Source organism: Gigantopelta aegis, chromosome 4 (assembly GCF_016097555.1).
Source record: "Gigantopelta aegis isolate Gae_Host chromosome 4, Gae_host_genome, whole genome shotgun sequence".
In the NCBI taxonomy this organism is placed as follows: Eukaryota; Metazoa; Mollusca; class Gastropoda; order Neomphalida; family Peltospiridae; genus Gigantopelta; species Gigantopelta aegis.
In genome coordinates this window covers 20548906-20561127 of record NC_054702.1, presented here as the reverse complement: position 1 = coordinate 20561127, position 12222 = coordinate 20548906, and the positions used below count along the sequence as shown (strand labels likewise).

General features: G+C 36.6%; 1 protein-coding gene across 1 annotated transcript in view; it reads right to left on the bottom strand.

The window, feature by feature from the left end:
* LOC121369663 (nuclear receptor subfamily 2 group E member 1-like) overlaps positions 1 to 12222 on the bottom strand; it is a 38536-nt gene that overhangs the window by 1140 nt on the left and 25174 nt on the right. The window contains exons 5-8 of the mRNA XM_041494710.1: positions 6562 to 6788; positions 5783 to 6014; positions 5025 to 5174; positions 1 to 4493 (exon numbers count right to left, since the gene is read on the bottom strand). The exon at positions 1 to 4493 is cut by the window's left edge and continues 1140 nt beyond it. Of these exons, the coding sequence (XP_041350644.1) occupies positions 4225 to 4493; positions 5025 to 5174; positions 5783 to 6014; positions 6562 to 6788 (878 nt within the window). The 3' untranslated portion in view covers positions 1 to 4224. The remainder of the gene's footprint in view (positions 4494 to 5024; positions 5175 to 5782; positions 6015 to 6561; positions 6789 to 12222) is intronic.

Sequence of the window (12222 nt, the reverse complement as noted above, 5' to 3'; positions counted from 1 at the left end):
TGGTTTGATTTTTATGGTGACGACAAATCAAGTTATGAAGCTAGACTTATCACAAAAGACCTCTCCAAAATACCCTCGGTTTAATTAATTAAAAAAAACTTCCTATTTTGCATGCTAAATTAATATATAACAGTAAAAAAAAATTCAAATGTTCAAGACAAGTGATATGAAATAGTTAACGTAATACGTGCGTTCCAAATAGCATATTAATTTTCTTGAAATCGCATTTGTAGAATATTAAGGTATATATAAAAAAGTAAACATCGCACCAAACAAAAATGTAACAAAAGTACTAGATATAAAGGGAATAATATACTCGAACAAATAATGATCGGAAAATGAGCACTTTTCTGATGACAGATAATAGTTTAAAAAATACTAGTCTTACTACAACGCACCAAAACCCCCAAAATAAGAATATTAAAAATATAATTGTAGGAATGCTTAAAACATTAAAAAAAAAATTAAAAATTTAAACTAGCTCTTTAAATGATGTCGCCAGCAAACTAAATACACGCTTTATCTGTAAAGGTTCGAAATAATAATATCGGGATGACAAAAACATATTATTTTCTTTAACGCTCAAACAGAATTATAGTAAAATAAACGAAGAAACTGTCGCCAAACTTTTAAACTGATTACTGTTTGATCTGTAATTTAAAACTATTTATTATAAGAGCTATGTCATATATATATATATATATATAAAATATGAACTTATAAATACTTAATGAATTTACTGTAATAAAAAATACACGTGTCTTCCAGGGATACTATTTATATATCTCAGCAACATTACCGTGGCTGCTTTCTTGGTCCTTTCCTTCTGGTTATTTACGACGTCGTCAAAACATACTGTAAGAGCTATCAAATGTCAACGTTGCATATATTTGATATTGAATAGTGACAACTTAGTACGCTAATAATGATTACTGCAGCGAAGTATATGATACGTTCACATACTAACATGGTCTAGATATATCATCTTTATTCTTTAACTTGACTTAGATCTTGAAAATACGTATGTCACGAAATTATGTACGCCACTAATAATGATGCAACTTTAACATCATTTATTTTAATTTTTATAAAATATATAGATAATTATTGATACTTGCTACGTAGCCTATTTAATTATGATAGGACTTCATTATTTCGGGTTTTCAGGTCCCCCCCCCCCCCTTTTAAAATTTTCTTTTCCTTTTGTTTGCAGGCGAAATAATCATAAGAAGACGAAATACAATACCCACTTGATGAACTAGGAGATGTTTGCTCTTAGAATTTGGTGAAGTGAAGAGTCGTAGCTCATTGCAAACATTTTGATGAAACGTTATATCCATTTACTATTTGCAAGTATTGACAAGAGCAGATAAGGCATTTTAGGTAACATTACACATAAGTCAAAGCCACGTATTAAGATTCCAACACGACGGAGAGCTATCTTTGAACACTATCAAAGGGAAAAGTTGACTTTTTGTCATGGTCACGCAGGATTTGAATTACTGGATAAATATCGGGTTTCTCTTTACCGACACCCAGCGGACCACTACGCCGCTATTGAATCACGCTTACGGGGCTCATATAGCACGGTGGAGGGCCAGTCTATTGAACTCAGCATGTGGGTGTGCAATCCAAGATGTTGGAGATGACACGGTGCCCAACACGGAGGTGCAAGAAAGGTTATGTTTCTCTCTCACAAGTGTAAAGGTGTATGATGGCACCCTCTGTGGTGACGGTCATTCTATCCCGTTTAAAAAAGAAATATGTTAAAGCTTCACTATCAGGTGTATATCTTAATAATTCAAACATTTTGAATAGCTCATCCAGTGTTATTTTTTTACCTCCTCATGCCGCGACATTCTTGAAGTCCCTGTTATGTGTACTAGTATTGTAATATTTCGTTTTCATCTAGGAAAGTGCACAAACCCGTCACCCTTAACAAGTTAAATAATGAAAATACAATTTCAATGAATAGAGGAATCTCACGTAAACAACCAGAACAATGTTTAGAGCCCATGTGGCTTATTTGTGGTTTAGCACTATAGAGAGTCAAATTAAATGCAATCAGAGCCCGTGCTGATAAAACATTTTAGCGTCTCGATTCAAATCTTTAATAACGTCACATGCATGCAATTTGTATGGCGTTGCCATGAAGTTTAGGTATCAGACTTTATTAGTCTTGACTTGTCAACTAAATGTTTTATAAGTACCAGACCAGACGTCAACTCCTAATTTAGGTCCCCGTCAGAAGATCTGACCAAAGCACGTGTCATTGCATGTCCACGTGACCTTTCCTTTGACCAATGAATACACCGCCGACATATCTATATCAGTATTGCTGAACAGGCGAGATGGTTGTTCTGGATACAAGATAACCTGAATACTAACCTACAGCGATTAACCATTATCTCACTGTTTTGGACAGACAAACTTCAATAATTGATGCGAGTGACCAGAACAGATTGCTTGAACTTTATTTGAGTTAAAACACGAAACTCAAATTCAAATGAAATGAAACGAAACGACATGGCGTATTCCTGTCCTGGACAGAACTTTAAGATGTAGTCAGAGGCAGTGTCTACAACAGGCGTACTTGATCAGTTATGAGATTGTGAAAGTCAAATATTACCCGCGAAAGGTTCGTGGCTTGTATCAGATCTTCTGGCGGAAATTAAGTTGGAGTGGAACTAAGATCTGTTGTTATGAAAGTGTCCTAACATAGTGACCCTTTTGAGGTCATCAACATTATTTTCACTCAAATTCAATATTTTTATAGGGAGTACCAGCTTGCAATAGTCATAGTCATAGTCATAGGGATTTCCATGCACATTCAGAGCAAACTGTTTCAACAATAGAGTTTGTCAGAATCGTCACATTGACGTTTAGCTTTACAAAAACACGAACATAGAGATGCCCTTGTCCCCATTCCCACCCTCTTACTGTTTTCAATAATGTCTGTTAATTCGCATACCAATGCAGATGCATGTGTAGATGGGTTTCGGGGGTCGAAATCCCACCTGCTCAAAGCGGGTTTTCATTTTGTTTTCTTTTTTGAATATATTTTCCAGGCATGAAACCCTAGAAAACGTCACTTGCCACAGTCTGGACACCAACTTCGGCATGACTTCCGATAAACACGGCTGCAATGTTACTGATGATGTATAAAACAAAAAAAAAGGTTCGCGCACCAATTCACCATATTCATTAAATCCTATCAAATTACGTCACATTCTCGTTTAGCATGTACCAAACAACAAAACGCTTCCCGCTTAATTTCAGTTCGAACTGAAGCTCGCCACATTATGTGACCGTGACGTTTAGCGTGTACGAGACCAGGAAATATTCATATCTTTATGCAAATTAAATGCTTCAGTTTAAAATTCCGACAGTTCGTACCACACTGACTTTTATAGTGTACCAAAGTAACAAGTCTTTTATATTCAACTTCACTATATAGATTAAAGTCTGATTATTTACACACACAAACTACTGTTTAACAGTACTAAGTACCATTTCACAAATACGTTCAATAAAATTGACCATTTTGATTAAAGCCCATTAAAAGCACGGTGCATTTTGGAATGTACGAACGTACAAATATAAAATTCTTTACCCAAATTCACCGTTTTTTGATTAAAACTTAACTATTTTAAGAACAACTGTCTTTGGAAAAAGAGTACCAATGAACGGCTGGATTTGCACCAAAAATTAGCCATTTTGTTTAAAGCCTGCCCATTTACAGTTTTGCGACAGAAGCACACCAGCACGCAAACAGACTTACAATACACTATTCACTTCCATACATCTGAGGTAGATCTAGTTATATGTCTTTTACACACATTATTATGAGTCATATTATTCAGCATCACACACAGTTCAGCACTACTTTGTGGTAACATCTCTCGCCAACAGAATCAAATCTCATCAAAAGTCACCAGATTGGAACTAGGTGGCACTCTATGGAAACTTGGCCAATTGTTTCTTGCACAAAACAAAGGAAAAGAGAAGCCAAAGAAATCATTTCATAAGCACGCGATTCTAGATTTGAACATGTCTATCAGAGTGTTCTTTATAAAAAAGTGGCCACATGTTTTTTGCAAAAAAAAAAAAAAACTGCAAAAATCACCAGATTTAAATACGTCCACCAGTAAGCGCTCTTTGGAAATCTTGCTTGTCAGAAGAAGAAGAATAAGAGAGAAAAAAAGAGACGCATATGAAATCTCATTAGAAGTCACTAGATTTGAACATGTCCACCAGGAGGCGTTCGATGGGTATCTGACCAATCGTCTTTCTGAAGAAAACCTCCTCTATCGTGACAGGCGATATGGATCGCAGTGAAGGAAGGAGAAGCAGCAGTTTTCCGAACCGGAACGGCTGTGTCGGGTACGCAGTGCGCATGTAGTGATTTAACGTCAGCTGGGCCTGGTCCTGCAGCGTGGCAACCGTGTGGAACTCTCGTAGTGTCTTCACTTCCTGTGATCCCGCAGGAAATACTAGAAATATAATAATAATAACAACAACAACAACAACAACAATAACAATACTACTACTAATACTAATACTACTACTACTACTACTACTACTACTACTACTACTACTACTACTACTACTACTACTACTACTACTACTACTACTAATAATAATAATAATAATAATTAAAATAATAATAATAATTATTATTACTATTACTATTATTATTATTATTATTAGTATTATTATTATTATTATTATCAATGATGATTATAACAATAATCGTGATGATGCATAAATAGATAAGTAGATAGTTAGGTAGATAGGCACTAGATAGACCGATATATATCTATCTCTATATGTATGTATATATATATATATATATATATATATACTGATTAAACAAACAAATAAATAAATAATAAATAAAAAAATAATAAATATAACAATTAGAATCATATACTCCCAGTATAGCAAATCAGAAATGTAAAAATAATATTCTTATAGACCCGCCCGTCTCTACTGACTTATGGATTAGCCAACTGCAGACATACCTGATTTAAAGAGGACTATTCCCTTCAAACAGGCGTATTCCGTCGGGTCCACCTGCATGGCTTTGAACTTAGCTATAACGTCCTGAAGACCTCGGATTTCGTTCATGATCGACACGACTTTCTCCGGCGGAGAGGTCTCCGCGTTCAATCCTGGAAAAAAGAAGAAGTTGGTTTTGTTTAACGACAACACTAGATTGATTTTATTGATTTATTAATCATCGGCTGTTGGATTTCAAACATTTTGGACAGGTTTTTTTTTTTATAAGCAGCTACGGATCTTTTATATGCACTTTCCAACAGACAGGACATCACATATAGACAGACAGACAGACAGATTGACTTTGATATACCAGTCGTGGTTCACTGGTTGGGACGGGAAAAGAAACAAATCACAGAATGAGTCCACTGATGGGTTTCGATACTACGAGCAAGCACTTGAGGCAACCGCTCTACCGACTGAGCTAGATCCCGCCTTCTTATTTTGATACGGTCTAGATACTGACTAACATAGGAAACCCGTTTCCACCATATAAGCTACTCCCATCGAATAGAGGTCATTTGTGTGTTTTACCCCATAGAGTCGACAGTGCATAACAGCTTTTGATATACTATTTATAATTTTGTAGGGCAGTGGTTGGAATAGGGGAAGAGGACCTGGTGGGTCTACATCAAGGTCAATGAAACTTAAAATGAATGATTAAACTGAGTGCTTGGGAGCAAAACGAACTCAACATTTACTGAATAATTATAACACCTACCAGCAGCAGTTAGCAATGGGCCTGCCTCTACTGGAATTTGAAACTGCGCCGTCCCTAGCACGAACAACTCTCGCCAGCTCTCCTCCAACAGCAAAACCTGGTCCCGGAACGGAAGACTCTGGAATGCTGGGACAGACTTCGCCCACTTGACACTCATGAAAAGCAACCTCGCTGCAGCTTCACAGATTGCTTCGGGATTGTTGAAGTAGGCTTGCACCATTTCATGTGGATACTGTTATAAATAAAGGACATATTTAAATGCAGTGTGCATTTGGTGTAATACAATCTTTAAAATTAAACGTTTGGTTTTGATCAACGACATCACTAAAGCACACTGAGTTATTAATCATCGGTTATTGGATGTCAAACATTTCATAATTCGGACATATTCGGAAACCCGATACATTTTTTTTTCATTAACAGCAAGAGATCTTTTATATATTCACTTTCCCAGAAACAGGCTTCGTAAATTCGGACCAGTAATAATCATTTAGCTAGTTTGTCAAATAGGCACGGTTAGTGACTTAATGATGGCTTCATTCTATGAAGTGTTATAAATTCATTTATTATTATTTTATATATTAGCCACGACATTTATTTCAAATAGCAGGCATTTTAATCGTAAAGACCGTGAAGCAAATTGCTGTGACGTCACCAACTATACTCAAAGTGGTGACTTTTCACTATCCATAACAGTGACGGTGTTGCTGCAAAACTTCAAAACTCTGTACCATCTAAAAATAAAATGCTAAACAGTTTTGCTACTACTGGTATCTTACTTTTGGAACTGGCTGCATTATGACGCCGGATGGCGAAACGACTGTCGGGTCGACGGCGGACACGGTGATGCCGTCGTTGATCTGCTCGTAGCCGACGTACGCCGGGAGGAAGGGCGACCTGTATGGGGTGTTGGCGAGCACGTTGCCCAGTTCGCTCGTCTCCTTCAGGTACATGGCCACTTGGCGTCGGATCGTCGAGTTACGAGGACCTCTCTCGTGCTGCACAGCTGCAGAGAAAAACAACACAGATTTTGCCTAAGACTGTACAAAAACGATAAAGGTAATAGGAACAGTCATTCGAAATATGGCTCAAACTTGAAAGTAATTTAAAACTAGTTTAGTTAAAGTAATTATCAAGATTTGGGCTTTAAGTCCAGATTTAGAAACAGGCTTTGAAATCTGACTTAGATATGAAACCCATTTTAAGACAATTCCAGTTTAATGACACCTCAGCACGAAAATACAAATCGGTTATTGAGTGTCAAACAAAGGTAAATATATGACTATGAGTATTTCAGTTTAAGTCATTTTCCAATTTTAGTCTACATTTTAACGTCATGCAAACTAGTAATCAGCTGGAAGCTAGACTCTAAACGAGCTATAATCATAGTCGTATACTTAACTTTGTGTTATACACCCAATAGCCGACGTGTATACTTAACTTTGTGTTATACACCCAATAGCCGACGTGTATACTTAACTTTGTGTTATACACCCATTAGCCAACGTATATTCTTAATTTTGTGTCATACACCCAATAGCCCACGTGTGTTCTTAACTTTGTGTCATACACCCAATAGCCCACGTATATTCTTAACTTTGTGTCATACACCCAATAGCCCACGTGTGTTCTTAACTTTGTGTCATACACCCAATAGCCCACGTATATTCTTAACTTTGTGTCATACACCCAATAGCCCACGTGTGTTCTTAACTTTGTGTCATACACCCAATAGCCCACGTGTGTTCTTAACTTTGTGTCATACACCCAATAGCCCACGTATATTCTTAACTTTGTGTCATACACCCAATAGCCCACGTGTGTTCTTAACTTTGTGTCATACACCCAATAGCCAACGTATATTCTTAACTTTGTGTCATACACCCAATAGCCCACGTGTGTTCTTAACTTTGTGTCATACACCCAATAGCCCACGTATATTCTTAACTTTGTGTCATACACCCAATAGCCCACGTGTGTTCTTAACTTTGTGTCATACACCCAATAGCCCACGTATATTCTTAACTTTGTGTCATACACCCAATAGCCCACGTGTGTTCTTAACTTTGTGTCATACACCCAATAGCCCACGTGTGTTCTTAACTTTGTGTCATACACCCAATAGCCCACGTGTGTTCTTAACTTTGTGTCATACACCCAATAGCCCACGTGTGTTCTTAGCTTTGTGTCATACACCCAATAGCCCACGTGTGTTCTTAACTTTGTGTCATACACCCAATATCCAAGGTGCATTTTTGTACTGGTATGTTTTTAAATATTCATTCATTTATTCATTCATTCAATCGATCTTCAACTCATTTATTCATTCTAAACTTGAGCTTTGATCGCAGATTTAAACGTGAAATAAGTTCCAACAATATCTCATCTTTGTCACCATTCAAACTTCAAACAAGTCACGGTTAAGCTCTAAACCTGAGCTTGAATCCAGCTTTATACGTTCTATAACTCTGAACACTGAATTAGACTTTGACTATAATTTATATTGTTAATTCCATGGACTTTATTCAGCTTAAGTTTAGCGTCTAGATTCATCCTTCACTCCAGCACATTCTAGAATTTGATAAGCACTACGCGAAGCTACTGAAGACTTTCTTTCTTTGTCAAGTTCAAAAAACTAAATCATTACTAACTGATTCAACACTCTTTTCATTATCTGGTTCGGTTTAAGTCTAGTGTCTAGATTAAGCCTTCACTCCAGCACATTCTAAAATTTGATAAACATTACGCTAAGGTACTGAACACTTTCTTTCTTTGTCAAGTTCAAAAAACTAAATCATTACTAACTGATTCAACACTCTTTTCATTATCTGGTTCGGTTTAAGTCTAGTGTCTAGATTAAGCCTTCACTCCAGCACATTCTAAAATTTGATAAACATTACGCTAAGGTACTGAACACTTTCATTCTTTGTCAAGTTCAAAAAACAAAATCATTACTAACTGATTCAACACTCTTTCCATTATCTAGTTCGGTTTAAGTCTAGTGTCTAGATTAAGCCTTCACTCCAGCACATTCTAAAATTTGATAAACATTACGCTAAGGTACTGAACACTTTCATTCTTTGTCAAGTTCAAAAAACTAAATCATTACTAACTGATTCAACACTCTTTCCATTATCTGGTTTGGTTTAAGTATAGTGTCTACATTAAGCCTTCACTCCAGCGCATTCTAAAATTTGATAAACATTACGCTAAGGTACTGAACACTTTCATTCTTTGTCAAGTTCAAAAAACAAAATCATTACTAACTGATTCAACACTCTTTCCATTATCTGGTTCGGTTTAAGTCTAGTGTCTAGATTAAGCCTTCACTCCAGCGCATTCTAGAGTTTGAAAAACATTACGCTAAGGAAGATACTGAAAACTTTCACTCTTTGTCAAGTACACAAACGAATTCATTACTAGCTGATGCCACATTCTTTCCATTCTCCGGTTCATCAATCAACTCTCGTCTGAGTGTTATTATTATATAACATTACAACTCATTCAATATGCGAAATCGATTAATTTGCTATGTAAAATCGATCGATGCAAACAGCGATCATGCCACTTTAAATTTCCTGTATGTTTTTTTAATCAAACTGAAACGGATGTTCCATTATTGACGAACCGCTGATCTCGGTAATATGTAAATGTCAGTACTGTTCTCATGTTTGGTATCTGCCTTGACTTTGTTGCAACATGTTGGCATGTGCATTTGTATTTGCATATGAATTAGACTTTTATCACGATTAGTCACATCCATATATTAGTATATGCATTTATAATAAGACGGCGATGATATATTCATTGTTGGCGTGGGCAATGTGGATGATTTATTTCAATACCGCCCACAGTTTGTTTTGCATTTTGTTTAAAATATACAAAAAGAAGCTGGTGTTTGAGTAACATTTTAAGAATATTATATTTTATCCATAGCTCTAAATTGCTCGGGTGTGTGTGTTTCTTAAGTGTATAGCTTTTGTATATTTATATTTCATTTATTGATTGATTGATCCATTCGTTCATTCATTCATTCATACGTTCGTTCGTTTGTTCACTGTGCAACTTTTATTTGATGCCCAGTAGCCAATATATTTGTTCGACCTCTGGTATCATTAACTTTCATCAATTAATTAAACTGCAACAGGGCCATGCGTTCATTCATTCATTCACATACACACACGCACCCAAAACCCCGTACATACATACATACATACATACATACATACATACATACATTCATACATATATACATACTAACAAACAGACTCACAGACAGACAAACAGACAGACATATAAACCGATATACGTACGTACAGACACACACATATCGAACTGAAATTAAAATTTTGCAGACAATTAATTAAAATTCCTTTTCAGATCGCCAAATATTTATTATCTGGATATTTTCGAGAGATTTTACTCCAGTTTAACACGAACGAACAATAAGCCTTTATCTTAATGCGCTACAGAGACACACGTCAGATGGCCTCAAATATGACATCCTGTTTTCCTCCCTTTGTTCACGGGGCCTGCTGGTTCCAAGAGTGCCATCTTACTGGGTATATATCTGGCAATTAATAGAAATGAAAAACGATACTTCAAACCTAAAGGCAAATATCAGAGCACCGTGCGACCTACAAAAAAATATTGACTCCCCGAAAGTGTCAAAACCATAGACTCGGTTAATACCCGTGAGTCACAAAAAAGGAATATTAAGTGATGGAAGAAAGCGATTTCTTCTCTAACGAAGAAGATGTTTGGCCGACTGTTTGCTTTGCTTTGCCTCGAGATAAAGCCAGACTTTTTACCTATTGAGAAGTCACAAATCCTCGTCGAGGTGTTAACGCGACTCGGTTCTAAACAAATCACAGTCTATCTTGTGTTTAGACGAAATCAAAAGTCCTCATCTGCCACTTTCTATTTGCCAAGGACACCTTGCAGCGTGTTCATCTCCAAAGCAAACACAATTGTACGTAGATCGGCACAGTACCGGCTAACGAGGTGCGTAACCAGCTGCTGTAAGGAGGTGGCTTATGGATGGGTGAGGGTCCTGGGCCCCGTTCCACGAAGCGATTTTCGCGCTACGATCACCTTAAAGATTGATGAGGCTCCTGAGTCCGTTTCACGAAGCGATTTTAGCGCTACGATCACCTCAAGGATTGATGAGACTCCTGGGTCCGTTTCACGAAGCGATTTTAGCATTTAAGGTGATCTTAGTGCTAAGATTGTTTCTTGGAACGGGGCCCTGGATAGAATGGCTGGCGCAAAGTCTGAAATCGTGCTCAGGATGGACGTGCGTGAACCTTTAGTGAATAGGAGTGCGTTAAAAAGAGTAATTTAGCCCTGGGCGATGTTTCGTGAATTGAGAGCAACAGCTGTGCTCCATATTGGAAAACGTTTGATTCTTGATTTGAGAGTCAGATTTAGATTCCAAGCTACGCAAGGTTGGAAAAAAAAGTTACATTTCGTTGGTAAAACGCATATATAATCTAGAAAATAAATACAGTAACTGATTTAAGATATTTTAGTACTTTGATTGATTCAAAAAGTGTGTTCCGTGACTGACATGGCTTCATTTGGTCACTTCTGAACGACGACACTATTAAAATCATATCTTTGCAGAAATCAGGGTCAAGGGATGTTCTAACAGACGTAACTTCTCTTATTAATCACTGTCAGGTACTTTGTATGTAAGAGGATTGCCACTCTCCACGATGATATATCCTATCTTTTATTAATCACTGTCAGGTACTTTGTAAGAGGATTGCCACTCTCCACTATGATATATCCTTTCTCTTATTAATCACTGTCAGGTACTTTGTATGTAAGAGGAATGCCACTCTCCACGATGATATATCATTTCTCTTATTAATCAGTGTCAGGTACTTTGTATGTAAGAGGACTGCCACTCTCCACGATGATATATCATTTCCAATAGCCAATGATTAATTAAATCAATGTGCTCTTTAGCTTTCCAATTCTGTCTATAGAACAATAAATCAACACAGCGAATTTGAGTAATAGATGTCTGTACATAATTATGCGTATTTTGTGAAACTGTTGATTCTGGATTGAAAGGTCAACACTGCAGTTCCAGTTCCACAATATAACGCTAAAGTAACAATATGAAGTAACCAGCTTCAGTGCTGCGGTGGTTAAGAAATCGGGGTTAATTTAATCTAGATTTTTAAAAAGATTTGTTTTTAAAGTAAGGATGTGTGCAACACTATTTACTAATAAGCTGTTGGCTTACAATCGAAATGACAGATGTTGTAGTCCAGTAAGTACATGTACCAATTTGAGGTAAAGTAATTCAATAACACTAGTTACATGTATCCACATATTATACTATTATATTTAACAGTACATTTTAACTGTTGAATTTTTATATTGATGGTTATCTTCACGTTATTTTTTCGCATTTAACATAGTTTGAC